This window comes from Malaya genurostris, chromosome 2, assembly GCF_030247185.1.
Source record: "Malaya genurostris strain Urasoe2022 chromosome 2, Malgen_1.1, whole genome shotgun sequence".
NCBI classification, from domain to species: Eukaryota; Metazoa; Arthropoda; class Insecta; order Diptera; family Culicidae; genus Malaya; species Malaya genurostris.
Window position 1 is genome coordinate 177,307,610 of NC_080571.1, and position 23,501 is coordinate 177,331,110.

A 23,501-nucleotide genomic window follows, 5' to 3' on the forward strand; every position below is an offset into this window, starting at 1 on the left:
TAACGCGTGTAAACCAACCAGCGTTATTAAATTGTACGCTTCTATACACAACCTTCTCGGTTGAACGGCTATTACGGAATGATAACGTTGACTTTATCATACACATTTTAGAGGACATAGAACAGCTATTATCTTTCGCAAGAACAAATTTATTGAACAAAAATATCCTATCACAGCATGAAAAATTGTAAATTTATAACAACCTTATAAGCCACAAAATAGATTGGAAAGTAGTAGACGATATATTCCAATACATAACGAGTAGTGTCATCTTTGGCAAAGAACACATAATAATTTTAGTGAAGATCCCACAGTTAGACGAGAACGCATACGACTTGATCAGCTAAGAAACAGTCAACATAATTGGATCCACCGTCGACACCAACGTTCACCTGGTAGCCAAATATCAAGACAAATTTACGCTCAATCAACCACTTATACCATTTTCGAAAAAAACATTCCCAGAACAAGACGAAAGCCTCTTCAACCTATTGATTCATCAGAAACTGAGATGTCGCCTCATTCGAAGACAACAGCTAACCCGAATCAAGGGAATAAAACAAAGTATTATTTTTGTGGACACAACTAAAAATATTCTAATAAAAGACTCTTGCGGAGATAAGAGAATAATAGCCGAATCAACAATCATAGAGGTAAAAGAAAACTGCACAGTGAAATTTTTGAACTATACCTTTACCAAAGAACCACACATAATCATTAATGATGAATATCTTGTTCCTATCTACGGAAAAGCTCTACAAATAATAAATTCTACAACAAAACTCAACGACTTACAACAATTACATCTGGAAAAGCCTGTTTTAATCCACCTAGTAGTGTTGCCTTTCTCATGTATAATATTGTGGTATTCTATTCAAAAATGTTCTCTTCGATTTTTGAAAGAAACCAAGAAATTGTTTGTGCATTAACTAGTATAACATACAGAATAAAACAGTGGTTTGATTGAGTAGGTCATCCTTAAGAAAACGAAGTGGGTTCACTATTATATGCACTTCCGGCACCGGAACCCGAGAACCGGCATATTCAAAGTCGGTTCGTACGGCCACCAACTAACATGACATACAAACTCTACTATTCACGATTTAAATGTTTATTGCATCCGAAAATATGCAGTAATTTTTGGTTTGATCATAGGAGCTTTCAATTGACCCTAAGATTGAGAATAACGGTTTAGAGTCCAGTTTATAACATTTTTTACGGTGTTTGTTCCGTTACCTTATTTATTTATTTATTTATTTATTTTACTTTTATTTATTTACTATTATTGTGTCCATCGGATACAAGATCTAAATGGACAATTAGAGTGGGAAACAACCCATTTTAGTTGAACTGTTCGTTTGTCATTCTCAAACGGCCGCAAAAACCACTATCATTTCAAAAACATAAACGAAAGTAATGAAACACAATGTAATTTAAGGCTAGTATCACAAATGTCACTAATAAAATATCTTAAAAATTCAAATCACAGTGGATCGTTTCAGTTTTTTCGCGAAATGACTAGATGATTCACCCAACTCAAAAAGATCCTCAACAGCGGTGAAAGTTCGAATGGAAGCAGTAATCGGTTCATTAAAGCCAAAACGAGTCATGTGAAATCTCTGCTGAAGCAGTGATATATTCCGCAGTGTCCTATGCGGTATCCGGAAATTTACTTCAGAGCGTAATTCAGGAGCATGAATTTCCCCATTGATCAGTTTTGCAATTAATAATGCTTGTTGAATTTTTCGGGGTCGATGAAGCGTATCGATTCCTAATAGTTGAAATCTATCCTGATATGGGGGCAGATTAGCAGGATTTTGCTAAGGTAAGTTTCGTAATGCCAGACGAACGAATCGTTTTTGAACTCTTTCAATGCGTATGCTCCACGAAAGTTGATAAAGAATCCAAACTACTGAAACATTCTCTAGAATAGGCCGGACAAGTGAACAATACAAAGCTTTCAAACAGTGAGGATCTCTAAAATCCTTGGCTATTTTACTGATAAAGCCCAATTGACGTGATGCTTTTGAGATGATCTGTGATCGTTGTAAATCAAATGATAATTTTTCATCTAGCAGTATTCCCAAATCGCGAACCTGGGTAACTCTAGTCAAGACTGAGCCATCGATACGATAGTCAAATTTAACATGTCTCAGGGTACGGTGAAACGTGATCACCTGACATTTTGCGACGTTGATTATAAGTTTGTTTCGACTACACCAATCTACGAACGATTCAAGTGCATTTTGCAACCGCCAACAATCCTCCACAGTGCGAATAACGAGGTACAATTTCAGGTCGTCTGCATATGTCAGTTTGCAATCAGTTCCCAAAGCAAATGAGACATCGTTGAAATATAACACGAAAAGCAAAGGTCCTAAGTTACTGCCTTGGGGAACTCCTGAGTTGTTAGAGAAAAGTGATGATGAACTGTTGCTCAATTTTACTCGTAGAACTCTCCCGGAGAGATATGAGCTCAACCAGGACACAAGATGGGCGGAAAATCCGAGACGAGATAATTTGCTGAGAACTATTGTGGGGTCAATTTTGTCGAAAGCAGCTTTTAGATCCGTGTAAATGACATCAATCTGAGCTTTAGCTTCCATGCTGACAATACACTTTAAAGTAAGCGTTAGCAGATTTCTTGCAACTGATCTTCCTGGCATGAATCCATGTTGATCAAATGATATATAAAAGGTGATTTTTTTGAGGTTAGGATTTTCATGCATTAGTATTTGCTCAGATTTTTTGAGGTTATGATTTTCATGCATTATTATTTGCTCAGTATGCTTTGACATTTCATCATGAATAGACTTACTAACGAGCAACGCTTGCAAATCATTGAATTTTATTACCAAAATCAGTGTTCGGTTCGAAATGTGTTTCGCGCTTTACGCCCGATTTATGGTCTACATAATCGACCAAGTGAGCAAACAATTAATGCGATTGTGACCAAGTTTCGCACTCAGTTTACTTTATTGGACATTAAACCAACCACACGAATGCGTACAGTGCGTACAGAAGAGAATATTGCGTCTGTTTCTGAGAGTGTTGCTGAAGACCGTGAAATGTCTATTCGTCGCCGTTCGCAGCAATTGGGTTTGTGTTATTCGACCACATGGAAGATTTTACGCAAAGATCTTGGTGTAAAACCGTATAAAATACAGCTCCTGCAAGAACTGAAGCCGAACGATCTGCCACAACGTCGAATTTCCAGTGAATGGGCCCTAGAAAAGTTGGCAGAAAATCCGCTTTTTTATCGACAAATTTTGTTCAGCGATGAGGCTCATTTCTGGTTGAATGGCTACGTAAATAAGCAAAATTGCCGCATTTGGAGTGAAGAGCAACCAGAAGCCGTTCAAGAACTGCCCATGCATCCCGAAAAATGCACTGTTTGGTGTGGTTTGAACGCTGGTGGAATCATTGGACCGTATTTTTTCAAAGATGCTGTTGGACGCAACGTTACAGTGAATGGCGATCGCTATCGTTCGATGCTAACAAACTTTTTGTTGCCAAAAATGGAAGAACTGAACTTGGTTGACATGTGGTTTCAACAAGATGGCGCTACATGCCACACAGCTCGCGATTCTATGACCATTTTGAGGGAAAACTTCGGAGAACAATTCATCTCAAGAAATGGACCGGTAAGTTGGCCACCAAGATCATGCGATTTGACGCCTTTAGACTATTTTTTGTGGGGCTACGTCAAGTCTAAAGTCTACAGAAATAAGCCAGTAACTATTCCAGCTTTGGAAGACAACATTTCCGAAGAAATTCGGGCTATTCCGGCCGAAATGCTCGAAAAAGTTGCCCAAAATTGGACTTTCCGAATGGACCACCTAAGACGCAGCCGCGGTCAACATTTAAATGAAATTATCTTCAAAAAGTAAATGTCATGTACCAATCTAACGTTTAAAATAAAGAACCGATGAGATTTTGAAAATTTTATGCGTTTTATTGTTTAAAAAAGTTCTCAAGCTCTTAAAAAATCACCCTGTAATTCCTTGCTCGATCTAATATAGCACTACTCACAATAATCTCGAAAAGTTTCGATGAAGCGGAAAGATTAGTTATGCCACGATAGTTTACAACATTACGACGATCGCCATCTTTGATTATTGGGCAAATGTAAGATTGTTTCCATATCCGTGAGAATTTGGGTTGCTCAAATGATCGAGTGAAAATAACACTTAGTGGTCCAGCTAAAGCGTCAATACAGCGACGTAAAATAACAGCAGATAAGCCATCGGGCCCAGGAGAAAATGAACTTTTCAGTTTTTTGGCAGCGCATTGGACCATCTGCGGGGTAACGATGAAAGTGTTTAAGTTTATCATGTCAACTGGAACATCCGAAACAGCAGCTTCCGTATCGCTACTTGAAGTGAAACTGCTCGAAAAAACACTAGCGAAATGCTTGGCAAACAGCTCACACGATTCCGAAACTGACACAGCCGTCTCATCGCCAAGAAATACATTCGAAGGTACAGATGAACTTTTTCTTTTTGAGTTAACAAAACGCCAAAAACTTCTTGGGTTGCGTTTCAGTTTAGTCTGCGTACGGGGTACATATGATTTGTATAAACTTGCATTGAGAGCGCGGTAGGCATTGACCGAGTGATGAAAATTACGAACGTTAACAGCATTTCGTAGACGATGCATTTTTCGCTGATATGAGTTTCGCTTACGTTTTAATTGTCGTAGTTCCCAAGTGCTCCAAGCTGGGGTGACAGATGGTCTGAGGCGAGGTACATTTTGATCAAGCCAGCTATTTATTTCAAAGCAGAAGATTTCTGCCATAACATCAACTTCCCTGGTAGCAAACAATAAATCCCAATCTACAGAAAAATCCACCAACCGGTAATTCAATGGGCGCATGGCACCGCTATCATCATTCTTTGTCATATCGGTGTTATCGGCAATTGTATTGAAATGAATTTCAAGCGGTGGGTGATGGGTGTCCACGGGAAGCAGCGGGGTAGGGCTACAATCGGCTACACAATCTTTCGAACAAAACACAAGATCAAGTGTACGGCCAAGTGAATTATACACAAGATAATACTAGTGTCAAATAATACTAGTGTCGTTTTCAACCCAATGCATTCGCGGCTGATTATAATCCCCACACACGAGAACTACACCCTTATGCGAACATTTCTCACGCAAGTCGTTCAAAGAGGCAATATGCTCATTGACTACGTTCACATCCTGGCTTCGATCTGGTGGAATGTAAATTGCGCATAAGACCAGATTTGTACCTTTAATTTTTGTAGAGATATATATTTGTTCCAAGTTTCGTCCGTACGTTGTGGGTATCATTCTGCTAGAATATTGATGAGCCACAGCGATCAGCACACCACCGAAGCGTGTTTTATTGCTATTTGTTTGAGAACGGTCGCAGCAAAACACATTATAGGCCGTTCCAAATAACTGAAGTGAGGAAATACAATCGTCAAGCCCAGTCTCGATCATAACCATAACGTCGATATCGCATTCAGCAGAGTTCAGGAACAAGTCATCGATTTTTGTTCTTAATCCTCTAACATTCTGATAAAAAATCGAAATAGAGTTGGCAGATAGTTTCTGCAAAGGGTAAACATTGATAAACCAAATGAATCGTGTCAATACTCGCCTCTGGTGGGAGCCCTGGAGCTCCCACCGTCCGCTGAAATTCGTATTGCATTCAAACAATTGCCGCCAGTGTTGGTGTATCTGCAGGATGATCGCTGGAGAAATTGATCGGGTGTCTTTCGATGTTTTTTGAAAACTCAACAAATTCTCTAAACAATAGACCAGTTGGCCAACACGCAGCGTTTAGTGCTTGTTGCTTGTGTACTGGATCCAGACCAATTTTGAATGAGATGTGAGTTAACCTTGACGAGTCCGTTCCTTTGGATACTAAACGATAGGCATCAAAAGGAGCATCCAAATTCAAACAACGAGCGACTAGTTTCTGTACATCCTCGTTACTGATAAGGGGAAGAAATCCCGATAAATAGAGCCCGAATCTAGGCTGAGCTGCAGGAGGTGTAATGAAGGGAACAGAGAGATCACCAAAATCAATTTGATTAGTTCCGCGATTCGGTACCTGGGCTTGTCCATTTTCACCACGTCGACGTTTTGCACCTATTGGCAATATCGGCTTTCGTACAGGCGGCTTAGGAGTTGTAACATTGGAGATGCTATCGACTTTTTTGCTAAGCACTTCAACAATATCGGTCAGTTGCTGTATCTATACATTGATATTGCTTTTGCATGTACTGGTAGTTGTCGTATTTGGATTAAGATAAGCCAAATACGCACAAATGCTTCTACTATTTAGCATGTCTCTGCTCTTCGTGCAAATAAACACCGCTTTACCTTGAGCAAAAATATCTTTGCATGAGCGAAGATTGAAACCACAACAGTTTTGACTGATGTGGAACGGAGTTTCGCATAAGCCGCAGCGTACTGGTTCCAAATCGTTGATTTCATGGTGACACTCTCCGCATTGTTCTTTTGCCATGTTTGTTTTGATCAAGCTACGTTGATGAGCTGATGATTAGACGACGCAATTGACTGGTATTGGTGCTAACGGTCGGTAGTGCGCCAAAAACACAACAAGTTGGCCGAAAAAACAGCAAAATGCGTAGTTGCGGTAGAAAACCAGACGAGTGTTTGAACTACTAACGATACCAGATGCACTGCCGGACACGATGGAATAAGAACGGATACGATATTTAGAATTTTACACTATATAATCGTAAAATACAACAACTACGAGTCGCTTTCAAACTGTATCAGTTGACAAGGTTGCCAAAGCTTAAGTGACGGTGTACAATATTGAACACACTTTACCCTATAATTCCGGAACCGGAAGACGGATCCGGATAAAATTCAGGAATTCCGTATGGGACCGGAAGACCTTTCATTTGAATCTAAGTTAGGTGGAAATCGGTCAAAAAACGCTGAGAAAAGTGAGTGAGATCCATTTTGGTATATATGACTACTATTTCCGGTACTTCCAGAACCGGATACCGGGAACCAGGATAGCCGCAATCGGTTTGTTTAGTTGCCTACTGATAATGGCTATCGATTTGTGTTGTTTTGAGACCAGTTTAGAAATTTTTTTACGTTTTTCGATCCGCCGGTTTAAGTGAAGGTGTACAATATTACCCTATAACTCCGGAACCGGAAGTCGAATCCGGATGAAATTCAGGAATTCCGTATGGGACCAGAAGACCTTTTATTTTAATCTAAGTTTGTGGAAATCGGTCAAACCATCGCTGAGAAAATTGAGTTCCATTTTGGTATATATGACCACTATTTCCAGTACTTCCGGAACCGGATACCGGGAACCAGGATAGCCGGAACCGGTTTGTTTAGTTGCCTATTGACAATGACTATCGAACTGTGTTGTTTTGAGACCAGTTTAGAAAATTTTTTACGTGTTTTGTTTCGCCGGTTTAAGTGACGGTGTATAATATTGAACACACTTTACCCTATAACTCCGGAACCGGAAGTCGGATACTGATGAAATTCAGGAATTCAGTATGGGAACACGAGACCTTTCATTTGAATCTAAGTTTGTCAAAATAGGTTCAGCCATCTCCGAGAAAACCTAGTGAGATTATTTGATACATACGCACACACATACACACACACGCACACGTACACACACACACATACATTGCTCAGCTCGATGAACTGAGTCGAATGGTATATGACACTTGGCCCTCCAGGCCAATTTTCACTAGTCGGTTTTTCAGGTGATTGCATAACCTTTCTATATGAGAAGGCAAAAAGGAATAGAATAACAACGATTCATTTGTCACTGCAGAAAACCCAACGAACTATTAGTTATGGAACACTAGCATTGTCAATATTACTGCTCCTCTATGTATCTTTTAGATGTTTCATTAACAAGAAAAGTTTCTCTGGAAAAACTCTTTTCACCCACGAGAACCATGAAGATCATATCGGTCACATAGAAATTAACCTAGCACACGATGAGAAGAACCACACATCATGGATAAACACAGAAGCAACGCCAACTAAGAAAAAAAATACTTTTCAATTACCAAGATTTGCTCTCCCAAAAAATCAACCGAGAACGGCTGACACTTGTAGGGGGAGATGTTACAACACACCCTGCATTGACGAGACGCTGACACATCGGTTTAGCTTCCGGCGTAACATCGAAACATGTCAATACATGAATCGACCAGAATCCACGAGTAGACAATTCCCATGTAACTAAGGCAACCGTGGGAAACAGCAGCGTGGCTATTTCACGGAACCCATCGACGACGGTATAGCAACCACGCAGGCGATCGCGACGAGAATCGAAATTGCTGAATAATTAGATTTAGCTAACAAATAGGACTGAAACTCAAATTAGTCTTTAGTCTTCAATCTGATTTCAATTGTAACTCATCAAAAGTGAAATGAATATTTGTTCATGCTTCCCATGAAGTGAGAAGCATTACTTATTTATTTGAATTAAGTTTAGTATTAAGTTCTACTTATAATCGATCTGAGTCTCTGAAGCCAATTCCTGAAAACAACACTAGATACACAAAAGTCAAAAAGATCGCACACTATTGAAAACATTGCACATTGCCCTAATCGGTTCGTTCTGACCATATTCCGTTCTTCCTAAGTCGAGTCGCAAGAAATTCCGCGCTATTAGCGTTCTTAGAGGGACATTAATACATATTTGCGATTTGAGATCTCAGGAGCATCAATGTATCCATTCAGCAATTTCGCTAAAAATACTACTCGTTGTTTGTCTAGTGTGTCGACAGAGCTCAATGTATGGTGGAAGCCTTGACGGATTACGCCATGGCAGAGATCTAAGAACAAATCGTAGGAATCGTGATTGAACTGCTTCAATTCTATTGATCCAAACACTGGCGTAAGGACACCAAATATGCACTGCGGCTTCAAGGGTAAACCGTACTAACGCGTAATATAACGCTCGCAAGCAGTATGGATCAGTAAACTCTTTGGCAATCCTCATGATGAAACCAAGGTTTCTATTTGCCTGAGCAATTATATGCGAGTAGAGATGTCTGAAGGAGAGCGGAGAATCAAGAAGCACACCCGGATCTTTGAAAACAGTTACTCTTTCAAGTATTTTCCCAGAAATAGTGTAGTTCCAGACTATCGGGCTTTCCTTTCGTGTGAAAGAAATTACAGAGCATTTGGACACACTTATAGTTAAGAGGTTGAGATTGTACCATTCACAAAAATTGTTTAGGTGCTGCTGAAGTTCCATGCAATCAGCTGCCGATTGCACAACAAGAAACAGTTTCAAATCGTCCGCATACATAAGTCTGCATCCTGGTGGAATGACAAAAGAAATGTCATTAAAAATATGAAAACAGCAATGGTCCGAGATTGTTTCCTTGAGGAACCCCTGATTCGTTAATGAAGTTTTGTGACTCGACATTTCCTAGCTTCACTGATAAAACTCGGCCTACGAGATATGATTTGAGCCACTGAGAAAAACTAGACGATGCACCTAGACGCTCCAGTTTAGCAATCAAGAGCGTATGATCTACACGGTCAAATACTGCTTTCAGGTCGGTATATATTGTATCAATCTGTGGTCCAGTTTCAATGTTCCTTATACAAATGGAACAAAATTGTGTCAAGTTTCGGTTTCGTCGATTGGAATAATGCCTGCTGCTCGTAGCCTTTTAAGCTCACGTAACATAGGTTTCTATTGCGCCATGGTGGCTTTGGACGAGGACGGGGTGCGGGAACATGTACTAAGAAAAGAAAAAGAAAATTTGTCTACAGCTGAATCCACGTCAGCAGCACTATCCAGTAGAGAATCACAGTCGATAACACACAGTGCATTATTAAGTCCGGAAAAGTCAGTCTTCGAAAAGTTGAACAGCCCATCTTCAGACACATCGTCAAACCGCACAAGCCGAGGACAAGTCAAAGCGACAGAAAGCGAAGGATGATTTGCGTCAACGGCTACTGAAGGCTCAAATGCTTCAGCAGTGATGCAATTCCTTGAAATTTCCTCGTTTACGAAAAGCAGGTCTAGTGTACGGTTGCGCATGTTAGTAACAGTGTTTTTTTGCACCATGTTCAGTAGCGACATTCCATCCATCAAGGAAACGTTCGGCTTATCCAAGTTGATCCAGATGGATCAGGGATAGCAAACCCGGAATAAATTTCCATCCAAGCTAGACCTGGTTGGTTATAGTCCCCAAACAGTAAATGCGCTGTGCTAGGATCTATAGATTGAGCGATGGCAAGTGCGGAATCAATATGACTTTGAATAACTTCAACGTTATCGGCAGAATCGGGGGGATATATACCACACATACACATATGTCAGTATTACGGCTGCGAAGGCTTCCCCAAAGCTGTTCAAGAGCATGATTCAGAACAGATTTACGTTTGGACGAAAGCCGGCTGGAGACAGCAATAAGCACACCACCGCCGCGTTTTTTCCAGCATTTGGATACCTATCGTTACACTACTCAGCCACGTTTCAGTTAACACAATTACATAATATTCCACATCAGAAGCTGCAGTAAACAAATCGTCAATCTTCTTACGTAGCTCTCTAACATTCTGATAATACAATTAGATGTTTGATAAAACTAGCTGAGAGCGCGAACGAGACCGATTTGTGCTGGAATCAGGAAGGTATTGAATGCTATATATATATATATATATATATATATATATATATATATATATATATATATATATATATATATATATATATATATATATATATATATATATATATATGCATAATAATATTTCTCAATCGGGGAAAAAGAAAAAAAATATAAAACCAGTTATTCGTTTTTCTCCTCGTTCTGTACTTGCAGCTATGTTAACTACGGCAGCAGTTCTCAGCACGGCGAATTCTTTGTTAGTAACACCGGTCGAGCAAGATTCTTGACCACATAGGAACTACTTTCATGAAACGGGGTATATGGCGTACAAAAATAAATACGTCGATATCACCGAATGATGATCGGAAATTGATCGAAGGCATACGATGTAATATGTCAGCAACTAGGAAGCGCATGAATAAAGACATAAAAAATGAAAATATGGATAGAATTTTGAGCGTCTTCAACAAATTATGCTCGGATGCAATTTCCGAAATTGATTATGAGAGAACAAGATCTCGACGCTCAAATGTGATATTTGGATTCTTGTGGAGCTTCCTATTCGATGAAAATGACGTCGAAACTGAACTAATGGGTGTAGGATTGATAGGTATTCTGTATGTGGTAGAATATATTTATCTACGAATTAAAAAATGTAATACAACACGAGATTCATGCAGGTCAGCGCAATATATGTTTCCGCTTCCGCAAAATACAGCTGAGAGTTCTTTATAATTTTGTGATTATTTGTTGAAACAATAGATAACAGAGAGGACGAACGCAGTTTACGCCAATATTCCATGACAGTCGCTCCTATGTCAATGAAGGCAATTCTTCAGGAAAATTTACGGGGCCAGAACTGTCGAGCGTAGTGCTTGCTACAATCGCATTCATTATATGATGGCATTAATAGACTTTATTTATCAACCAAAAAAAAAACGTGCTTAAAGGAGTACTTTTCATGAGAAGTAATTTGACCCGATAGTGCGTTCCCAGCGCAGTCATGAGACCTGTTATTTTACCCATCAAATCTCGCATCCCGTATGCTCGCATAATAAATAAATAAAGTCTATTAATGCCATCATATAATGAATGCGATTGTAGCAAGCACTATTAATTATTAATTAAGCACTTCTGAAGAAAGCTTTTTCGTAGAACGTTTTACAAAAAAGTTAGAACAAAAAAGTGCTTTTTCAGGAAGCACCCTACTTTTACTCGAGAAAATTGATGTAACTCGATCAAATGAAAAGCTAGAGAGATACTTTTTTCAGCAAAGTTCCTCAAAATAAAATTTCCTACAACTTTATTGTACAACAAAATCATTTTTGAGTTCAATAAGGAAAGTTAGATTTCTGATTTCAATCTAAATGAGGACCATCCTAGTAACATTTTTCATCAAAAGGAGCGCTATTTGATTGCAAACAACTTTTGTGAAGACACCAACTACAAAAACTAATACAAAACATAAACAAATGCCAAAAGGGAGCGATAACAAATATCGGTCAGAACTTGCTCTCGGAGGGTTGTGGTAATAAAGTCATAAATGCATCTCTAACGAAGGATGCAATAAATCGACGATCTAGCAACCGTCATGGAAACATTTGGTAAAATAATTAACATGCTCTTCAAGCATACAGATAAGGTGCCGCATATGTTTAGATAGGACGGCTAAGCAAGATTTGAACTTGAAACTTGAGCCTTCTAGGAGGGCACTTGTAACCGTTAGGGAATAGCGAGGGATAGCACGAAATGTAAGTGCAATCATCTGATCAAATTTTATGTAGTAGTGGGGCACCAGGAATTTGTTTACCCGTGTTGACGAATAGTAACGTCAGCACCGAAGGAGAAAAAGAGATAACAATAAATGTTGCAATGCGTGTCGTGCAACATTTTCATTTCTATTATGACAAAATGTATGTACACACTTAAAAATTATTACATCTTATTAGATGCACATAAATGGAGCGTCGCAATTCACGCAAATTTACGTGGAAGAACATTTAATATTGTGTCTAAAACTCCATGACATGAAATTCATTGAAATAAAAAAAAAAAAAGAATACTGATAGCAACCACCGCGACTTGAACCGAGAATCATTGGATCGCAAGTACGTCTGTTAATCGACTGAGCCACAGAAGCATGCATCTGCTTGGCTGGTAAAAGGTGCATTTAAATTTATACAGTCGAACCTGCTAGCAGAACGCAAGTTACAGCCAAAACCAGTAAAATTCAAGCTCATCTAATATTAAGTCATTACAAATAAAATTAGGTCTTATTGAATTACATCGTATGAGGGATTAAGTCACCTGTAAAATTCAAATTTTTTGGAGTGTATATATAGTTTAAGAAAATTGAAAATAAACTAGTCTTAGATCAGTTTCTTAGATTCAACCACCAGTGTGTGTTTTCCGTTAATCAAGTGTCGTAAGAAGTTCCGAAGGACGTCACCACCAGCCGTTTCGCCAATCACCAACCAAGAAGGAAGCCAGGACTACAGAGAAGTATCAACACTAATAAAATAATCTCTCTTTTCCAAATTAGGTACAGTCCGCTGAAGAACCGTAGTCAGCATAAAGTCGTACTCCGCTTTATGCTCTGCTAGTTTCTTCCCGGATATCCGAAATATTAAACGAAAGGAAAACAATTGTTTTCCGATAGTTTCAAAGCGGTTTTTCGTGGTATTTAACGTCACTGACGAGAAATCAATCTAAGTTCAGCTGACAGTGGTGGTGACAATTTTTTACTAGCCGGACGGGCGCATTAGTTAATGAATACTTGTTGAATAATTCATGGCTGGTAAAGATTAGATCGAGCATTCGGTTGTTGCTGTTGTGATGATTATTTAGTTGAACTAGGCCGGCTGGTAGTCAGAGAGAGAGCTATTCATTCCACCACCATTATGATAATAAAAAATTAAACTGACGTTGGTAAAGATTGTTTCAATAGTGTGGTTAGATTGCGGGGACGGGCGGAGGAAGGGTTGTCGAATTCGACGTGAAGCTGTTACAAACGATCGTGGTAAATGAGTTTGAAAATTTCTGTTGCGAATGTCTTGAATTCTCAGGAGACGATTTGAGATCGGTGTGAGATGTGTAGGATGATTTGTAGGCGGTCTTGCTAAGTTCCGATAGGAATTGCTTTCTAAAAATTTGTTTTAATAGACCTAGTTGTGTAATGATGGCTTTCTAATTTTCATTTTCTCCTGTATATTACAGCAGAAATTCCCCGAAATACTACAATTTAAATGATTTTGAAAATAGTTTTGAAAATTTTTGTTGCATAATACTGCTACATTGATATTATAAAGGAATTGAAACGAGACGCTGTTTTTGCCTTTCTCATATAGAAAGGTTATGCAATCACTTGAAAAACCGACCAGTTAAAATTGGCCCGGAGGGCCAAGTGTCATATACCATTCGACTCAGTTCATCGAGCTGAGCAATGTGTGTGTGTGTGTGTGTGTGTGTGTGTGTGTGTGTGTGTGTGTGTGTGTGTGTGTGTGTGTGTGTGTGTGTGTGTGTGTGTGTGTGTGTGTGTGTGTGTATGTGTGTGTGTGTGTGTGTGTGTGTGTGTGTGTATGTGTGTGTATGTGTGTGTGTATGTGTCAAATAATCTCACTAGGTTTTCTCGGAGATGGCTCAACCGATTTTGACAAACTAGGATTCAAATGAAAGGTCTCGTGGTCCCATACGGAATTCCTGAATTTCATCCGGATCCAACTTCCGGTTCCGGAATTATAGGGTAAAGTGTGTTCAATATTGTACACCGTCACTTAAACCGGCGAAACAAAAAACGTAAAAAATTTTCTAAACTGGTCTCAAAATTACACAAATCGATAGTCATTATCAGTAGGCAACTAAACAAACCGATTCCGGCTATCCTGGTTCCCGGTATCCGGTTCCGGAAGTACCGGAAATAGTGGTCATATATACCAAAATGGATCTCACTAACTTGTCTCAGCGATGGTTTGACCGATTTCCACAAACTTAGATTCAAATGAAAGGTCTTCCGGTCCCATACGGAATGCCTGAATTTCATCCGGATCCGACTTCCGGTTCCAGAGTTACAGGGTAAAGTGTGTTCTATATTGTACACCGTCACTTAAACCGGCGAAACAAAAAACGTAAAAAATTTTCTAAACTGGTCTCAAAACTACACAAATCGACAGTCATTATCAGTAGGCAACTAAACAAACCGATTCCGGCTATCCTGGTTTCCGGTAACCGGTTCCGGAAGTACCGGAAATAGTGGTCATACATACCAAAATGGATCTCACTCACTTTTCTCAGCGATGGTTTGACCGATTTCCACAAACTAAGATTCAAATGAAAGATCTTCCGGTTCCATACGGAATTCCTGAATTTCATCCGAATCCGACTTCCGGTTCCGGAATTATAGGGTAAAGTGTGTTCAATATTACACACCGTCACTTAAACCGGCAAAACAAAATACGTGAAAATTTTTCTAAACTGGTCTCAAAACTACACAAATCGACAGTCATTATCAGTAGGCAACTAAACAAACCGATTCCGGCTATCCTGGTTCCCGGTAACCGGTTCCGGAAGTACCGGAAATAGTGGTCATATATACCAAAATGGATCTCACTCACTTTTCTCAGCGATGGTTTGACCGATTTCCACAAACTAAGATTCAAATGAAAGATCTTCCGGTTCCATACGGAATTCCTGAATTTCATCCGAATCCGACTTCCGGTTCCGGAATTATAGGGTAAAGTGTGTTCAATATTACACACCGTCACTTAAACCGGCGAAACAAAATACGTGAAAATTTTTCTAAACTGGTCTCAAAAGTACACAAATCGACAGTCATTATCAGTAGGCAACTAAACAAACCGATTCCGGCTATCCTGGTTTCCGGTATCCGGTTCCGGAAGTACCGGAAATAGTGGTCATATATACCAAAATGGATCTCACTCACTTTTCTCAGCGATGGTTTGACCGATTTCCACAAACTTAGATTCAAATGATTCAAAGATTCAAATGTTTCGGTCCCATACGGAATTCCTGAATTTCATCCAGATCCGACTTCCGGTTCCGGAGTTATAGGGTAAAGTGTGTTCAATATTGTACACCGTCACTTAAACCGGCGAAACAAAATACGTAAAAAATTTTCTAAACTGGTCTCAAAACTACACAAATCGATAGTCATTATCAGTAGGCAACTAAACAAACCGATTCCGGCTATCCTGGTTCCCGGTATCCGGTTCCGGAAGTACCGGAAATAGTGGTCATATATACCAAAATGGATCTCACTCACTTTTCTCAGCGATGGTTTGACCGATTTCCACAAACTTAGATTCAAATGAAAGATCTTCCGGTTCCATAAAAAATTCCTGAATTTCATCCGAATCCGACTTCCGGTTCCGGAATTATAGGGTAAAGTGTGTTAAATATTGTACACCGTCACCTAAACCGGCGAAACAAAATACGTAAAAAATTTCTAAACTGGTCTCAAAACTACACAAATCGATAGTCATTATCAGTAGGCAACTAAACAAACCGATTTAGGCTATCCTGGTTCCCGGTATCCGATTCCGGAAGTACCGGAAATAGTGGTCATATATACCTAAATGGATCTCACTCACTTTTCTCAGCAATGGTTTGACCGATTTCCACAAACTTAGATTCAAATAAAAGGTGTTTCGGTCCCATACAGAATTCCTGAATTTCATTTGGATCCGACTTCCGGTTCCGGAATTATAGGGTAAAGTGTGTTCAATATTGTACACCGTCACTTAAACCGGCGAAACAAAAAACGTATAAAAATTTCTAAACTGGTCTCAAAGCTACACAAATCGATAGTCATTATCAGTAGGCAACTAAACAAACCGATTCCGGTTATCCTGGTTCCCGGTATCCGGTTCCGTAAGTACCGGAAATAGTGGTCATATATACCAAAATAGATCTCACTCACTTTTCTCAACGATGGTTTGACCGATTTCCACAAACTTAGATTCAAATGAAAGGTCTTTCGGTCCCATAAGAAATTCCTGAATTTCATCCGGATCCGACTTCCGAATCCGGAGTTATAGGGTAAAGTGTGTTCAAAACCGGCGAAACAAAAAACGTAAAAAAAATTCTAAACTGGTCGTAAAACTACACAAATCGATAGTCATTATCAGTAGGCAACTAAACAAACCGATTCCGGTTATCCTGGTTCCCGGTATCCGGTTGCGTAAGTACCGGAAATAGTGGTCATATATACCAAAATGGATCTCACTCACTTTTCTCAGCGATGGTTTGACCGATTTCCACAAACTTAGATTCAAATGAAAGGTGTTTCGGTCTCATACGGAATTCCTGAAATTCATCCGGATCCGACTTCCGGTTCCGGAGTTATAGGGTAAAGTGTGTTCAATATTGTACACCGTCACTAAAACCGGCGAAACAAAAAACGTAAAAAATTTTCTAAACTGGTCTCAAAACTACACAAATCGATAGTCATTATCAGTAGGCAACTAAACAAACCGATTGCGGTTATCCTGGTTCCCGGTATCCGGTTCCGTAAGTACCGGAAATAGTGGTCATATATACCAAAATGGATCTCACTCACTTTTCTCAGCGATGGTTTGACCGATTTCCACAATCTTAGATTCAAATGAAAGGTCTTTCGGTTCCATACGGAATTCCAGAATTTAATCTGGATCCGACTTCCGGTTCCGGAGTTATAGGGTAAAGTGTGTTCAATATTGTACACCGTCACTTAAACCGGCGAAACAAAAAACGTAAAAAAATTTCTAAACTAGTTTCAAAACTACACAAATCGATAGTCATTATCAGTAGGCAACTAAACAAACCGATTCCGATTATCCTGGTTCCCGGTATCCGGTTCCGTAAGTACCGGAAATAGTGGTCATATATACCAAAATGGATTTCACTCACTTTTCTCAGCGATGGTTTGACCGATTTCCACAAACTTAGATTCAAATAAAAGGTGTTTCGGTCCCATACGGAATTCCTGAATTTCATTTGGATCCGACTTCCGGTTCCGGAATTATAGGGTAAAGTGTGTTCAATATTGTACACCGTCACTTAAACCGGCGAAACAAAAAACGTAAAAAAATTTCTAAACTGGTCTCAAAGCTACACAAATCGATAGTCATTATCAGTAGGCAACTAAACAAACCGATTCCGGTTATCCTGGTTCCCGGTATCTGGTTCCGTAAGTACCGGAAGTAGTGGTCATATATACCAAAATGGATCTCACTCACTTTTCTCAGCGATGGTTTGACCGATTTCCACAAACTTAGATTCAAATGAAAGGTGTTTCGGTCCCATACAGAATTCATGAATTTCATCCGAATCCGACTTCCGGTTCCGGAATTATAGGGTAAAGTGTGTTCAATATTTTACACCGTCACTTAAACCGGCGAAACAAAATACGTAAAAAATTTCTAAACTGGTCTCAAAACTACACAAATCGATAGTCTTTATCAGTGTGCAACAAAACAAACCGATTCCGGTTATACTGGTTCCCGGTATCCGGTTCCGTAAGTGCCGGATATAGTGGTCATATATACCAAAATGGATCTCACTCACTTTTCTCAGCGATGGTTTGACCGATTTCCATAAACTTAGATTCAAATGAAAGGTGTTTCGGTCCCATATGTAATTCCTGAATTTCATACGGATCCGACTTCCGGTTCCGGAATTATACGGTAAAGTGTGTTCAATATTGTACACCGTCACTTAAACCGGCGAAACAAAAAACGTAAAAAATTTCCTAAACTGGTCTCAAAACTACACAAATCGATAGTCATTATCAGTAGGCAACTAAACAAACCGATTTCGGCTATCCTGGTTCCCGGTATCCGGTTCCGGAAGTACCGGAAATAGTGGTCATATGTACCAAAATGAATCTCACTCACTTTTCTCAGCGATGGTTTGACCGATTTCCACAAACTTAGATTCAAATGAAAGGTCTCGTGGTTCTGTACGGAATTCCTCAAATTCATTCGGATCCGACTTCCGGTTCCGGCATTATTGGGTAAAGTGTGTTCAATATTGTACACCGTCACTTAAACCGGCGAAACAAAATACGTGAAAATTTTTCTAAACTGGTCTCAAAACTACACAAATCGACAGTCATTATCAGTAGGCAACTAAACAAACCGATTCCGGCTATCCCGGTTTCCGGTATCCGGTTCCGGAAGTACCGGAAATAGTGGTCATATATACCAAAATGGATCTCACTCACTTTTCTCAGCGATGGTTTGACCGATTTCCACAAACTTAGATTCAAATGATTCAAAGATTCAAATGTTTCGGTCCCATACGGAATTCCTGAATTTCATCCAGATCCGCCTTCCGGTTCCGGAGTTATAGGGTAAAGTGTGTTCAATATTGTACACCGTCACTTAAACCGGCGAAACAAAAAACGTAAAAAATCTTCTAAACTGGTCTCAAAACTACACAAATCGATAGTCATTATCAGTAGGCAACCAAACAAACCGATTCCGGCTATCCTGGTTCCCGGTATCCGGTTCCGGAAGTACCGGAAATAGTGGTCATATATACCAAAATGGATCTCACTCACTTTTCTCAGCGATGGTTTGACCGATTTCCACAAACTTAGATTCAAATGAAAGATCTTCCGGTTCCATACAAAATTCCTGAATTTCATCCGAATCCGACTTCCGGTTCCGGAATTATAGGGTAAAGTGTGTTCAATATTGTACACCGTCACTTAAACCGGCGAAACAAAAAACGTAAAAAATCTTCTAAACTGGTCTCAAAACTACACAAATCGATAGTCATTATCAGTAGGCAACTAAACAAACCGATTTCGGCTATCCTGGTTCCCGGTATCCGGTTCCGGAAGTACCGGAAATAGTGGTCATATATACCTAAATGGATCTCACTCACTTTTCTCAGCGATGGTTTGACCGATTTCCACAAACTTAGATTCAAATAAAAGGTGTTTCGGTCCCATGCGGAATTCCTGAATTTCAATTGGATCCGACTTCCGGTTCCGGAATTATAGGGTAAAGTGTGTTCAATATTGTACACCGTCACTTAAACCGGCGAAACAAAAAACGTAAAAAAAATTCTAAACTGGTCTCAAAGCTACACAAATCGATAGTCATTATCAGTAGGCAACTAAACAAACCGATTCCGGTTATCCTGGTTCCCGGTATCCGGTTCCGTAAGTACCGGAAATAGTGGTCATATATACCAAAATAGATCTCACTCACTTTTCTCAACGATGGTTTGACCGATTTCCACAAACTTAGATTCAAATGAAAGGTCTTTCGGTCCCATAAGAAATTTATGAATTTCATCCGGATCCGACTTCCGAATCCGGAGTTATAGGGTAAAGTGTGTTCAAAACCGGCGAAACAAAAAACGTAAAAAAATTTCTAAACTGGTCGTAAAACTACATAAATCGATAGTCATTATCAGTAGGCAACTAAACAAACCGATTCCGGTTATCCTGGTTCCCGGTATCCAGTTGCGTAAGTACCGGAAATAGTGGTCATATATACCAAAATGGATCTCACTCACTTTTCTCAGCGATGGTTTGACCGATTTCCACAAACTTAGATTCAAATGAAAGGTGTTTCGGTCTCATACGGAATTCCTGAAATTCATCCGGATCCGACTTCCGGTTCCGGAGTTATAGGGTAAAGTGTGTTCAATATTGTACACCGTCACTTAAACCGGCGAAACAAAAAACGTAAAAAAAATTCTAAACTGGTCTCAAAACTACACAAATCGATAGTCATTATTAGTAGGCAACTAAACAAACCGATTGCGGTTATCCTGGTTCCCGGTATCCGGTTCCGTAAGTACCGGAAATAGTGATCATATATACCAAAATGGATCTCACTCACTTTTCTCAGCGATGGTTTGACCGATTTCCACAATCTTAGATTCAAATGAAAGGTCTTTCGGTTCCATACGGAATTCCAGAATTTAATCTGGATCCGACTTCCGGTTCCGGAGTTATAGGGTAAAGTGTGTTCAATATTGTACACCGTCACTTAAACCGGCGAAACAAAACACGTAAAAAAAATTCTAAACTGGTCTCAAAACTACACAAATCGATAGTCATTATCAGTAGGCAACTAAAAAAACCGATTCCAGCTATCCTGGTTCCCGGTATCCGGTTCCGGAAGTACCGGAAATAATGGTCATATATTACAAAATGGATCTCACTCACTTTTCTCAGCGATGGTTTGACCGATTTCAACAAACTTTGATTCAAATGAAAGGTGTTTTGGTCTCATACGGAATTCCTGAAATTCATCCGGATCCGACTTCCGGTTCCGGAATTATAGGGTAAAGTGTGTTCAATATTGTACACCGTCACTTAAACCAGCGAAACAAAAAACGTAAAAAAATTTCTAAACTAGTTTCAAAACTACACAAATCGATAGTCATTATCAGTAGGCAACTAAACAAACCGATTCCGATTATCCTGGTTCCCGGTATCCGGTTCCGTAAGTACCGGAAATAGTGGTCATATATACCAAAATGGATCTCACTCACTTTTCTCAGCGATGGTTTGACCGATTTCCACAAACTTAGATTCAAATAAAAGGTGTTTCGGTCCCATACGGAATTCCTGAATTTCATTTGGATCCGACTTCCGGTTCCGGAATTATAGGGTAAAGTGTGTTCAATATTGTACACCGTCACTTAAACCGGCGAAACAAAAAACGTAAAAAAATTTCTAAACTGGTCTCAAAGCTACACAAATCGATAGTCATTATCAGTAGGCAACTAAACAAACCGATTCCGGTTATCCTGGTTCCCGGTATCCGGTTCCGTAAGTACCGGAAATAGTGGTCATATATACCAAAATAGATCTCACTCACTTTTCTCAACGATGGTTTGACCGATTTCCACAAACTTAGATTCAAATGAAAGGTCTTTCGGTCCCATAAGAAATTCCTGAATTTCATCCGGATCCGACTTCCGAATCCGGAGTTATAGGGTAAAGTGTGTTCAAAACCGGCGAAACAAAAAACGTAAAAAAAAATTCTAAACTGGTCGTAAAACTACACAAATCGATAGTCATTATCAGTAGGCAACTAAACAAACCGATTCCGGTTATCCTGGTTCCCGGTATCCGGTTGCGTAAGTACCGGAAATAGTGGTCATATATACAAAAATGGATCTTACTAACTTTTCTCAGCGATGGTTTGACCGATTTCCACAAACTAAGATTCAAATGAAAGGTGTTTCGGTCTCATACGGAATTCCTGAAATTCATCCGGATCCGACTTCCGGTTCCGGAATTATAGGGTAAAGTGTGTTCAATATTGTACACCGTCACTTAAACCGGCGAAACAAAAAACGTACAAAAATTTCTAAACTAGTTTCAAAACTACACAAATCGATAGTCATTATCAGTAGGCAACTAAACAAACCGATTCCGATTATCCTGGTTCCCGGTATCCGGTTCCGTAAGTACCGGAAATAGTGGTCATATATACCAAAATGGATCTCACTCACTTTTCTCAGCGATGGTTTGACCGATTTCCACAGTCTTAGATTCAAATGAAAGGTCTTTCGGTTCCATACGGAATTCCAGAATTTAATCTGGATCCGACTTCCGGTTCCGGAGTTATAGGGTAAAGTGTGTTCAATATTGTACACCGTCACTTAAACCGGCGAAACAAAAAACGTACAAAAATTTCTAAACTAGTTTCAAAACTACACAAATCGATAGTCATTATCAGTAGGCAACTAAACAAACCGATTCCGATTATCCTGGTTCCCGGTATCCGGTTCCGTAAGTACCGGAAATAGTGGTCATATATACCAAAATAGATCTCACTCACTTTTCTCAACGATGGTTTGACCGATTTCCACAAACTTAGATTCAAATGAAAGGTCTTTCGGTCCCATAAGAAATTCCTGAATTTCATCCGGATCCGACTTCCGAATCCGGAGTTATAGGGTAAAGTGTGTTCAAAACCGGCGAAACAAAAAACGTAAAAAAAAATTCTAAACTGGTCGTAAAACTACACAAATCGATAGTCATTATCAGTAGGCAACTAAACAAACCGATTCCGGTTATCCTGGTTCCCGGTATCCGGTTGCGTAAGTACCGGAAATAGTGGTCATATATACAAAAATGGATCTTACTAACTTTTCTCAGCGATGGTTTGACCGATTTCCACAAACTTAGATTCAAATGAAAGGTCTTTCGATCCCATACGAAATTCCTGAATTTCATCCGGATCCGACTTCCGGTTCCGGAATTATAGGGTAAAGTGTGTTCAATATTGTACACCGTCACTTAAACCGGCGAAACAAAAAACGTAAAAAAATTACTAAACTGGTCTCAAAACTACACAAATCGATAGTCATTATCAGTAGGCAACTAAACAAACCGATTGCGGTTATCCTGGTTCCCGGTATCCGGTTCCGTAAGTACCGGAAATAGTGGTCATATATACCAAAATGGATCTCACTCACTTTTCTCAGCGATGGTTTGACCGATTTCCACAGTCTTAGATTCAAATGAAAGGTCTTTCGGTTCCATACGGAATTCCAGAATTTAATCTGGATCCGACTTCCGGTTCCGGAGTTATAGGGTAAAGTGTGTTCAATATTGTACACCGTCACTTAAACCGGCGAAACAAAACACGTAAAAAAAATTCTAAACTGGTCTCAAAACTACACAAATCGATAGTCATTATCAGTAGGCAACTAAAAAAACCGATTCCGGCTATCCTGGTTCCCGGTATCCGGTTCCGTAAGTACCGGAAATAATGGTCATATATTACAAAATGGATCTCACTCAATTTTCTCAACGATGGTTTGACCGATTTCCACAAACTTAGATTCAAATGAAAGGTGTTTTGGTCCCATACGGAATTTCTGAATTTCATCCCGATA

General features: G+C 39.5%; 2 protein-coding genes across 4 annotated transcripts in view; one reads left to right on the forward strand and one right to left on the reverse strand.

Moving 5' to 3' along the window:
• Positions 1-23,501, reverse strand: part of LOC131427598 (potassium/sodium hyperpolarization-activated cyclic nucleotide-gated channel 2) — a 1,904,453-nt gene that overhangs the window by 615,209 nt on the left and 1,265,743 nt on the right. The window lies entirely within an intron of this gene.
• Positions 2,805-4,918, forward strand: LOC131427599 (uncharacterized). Its single transcript, XM_058590947.1, has one exon. The coding sequence runs from the start codon at positions 2,805-2,807 to the stop codon at positions 3,888-3,890; it is 1,086 nt and encodes a 361-aa protein (XP_058446930.1). The 3' UTR covers positions 3,891-4,918.

Coding starts and splice junctions, on each gene's coding strand:
- LOC131427599 (XM_058590947.1), top strand. CDS start 2,805: ATGAATAGACTTACTAACGAGCAACGCTTGCAAATCATTGAATTTTAT.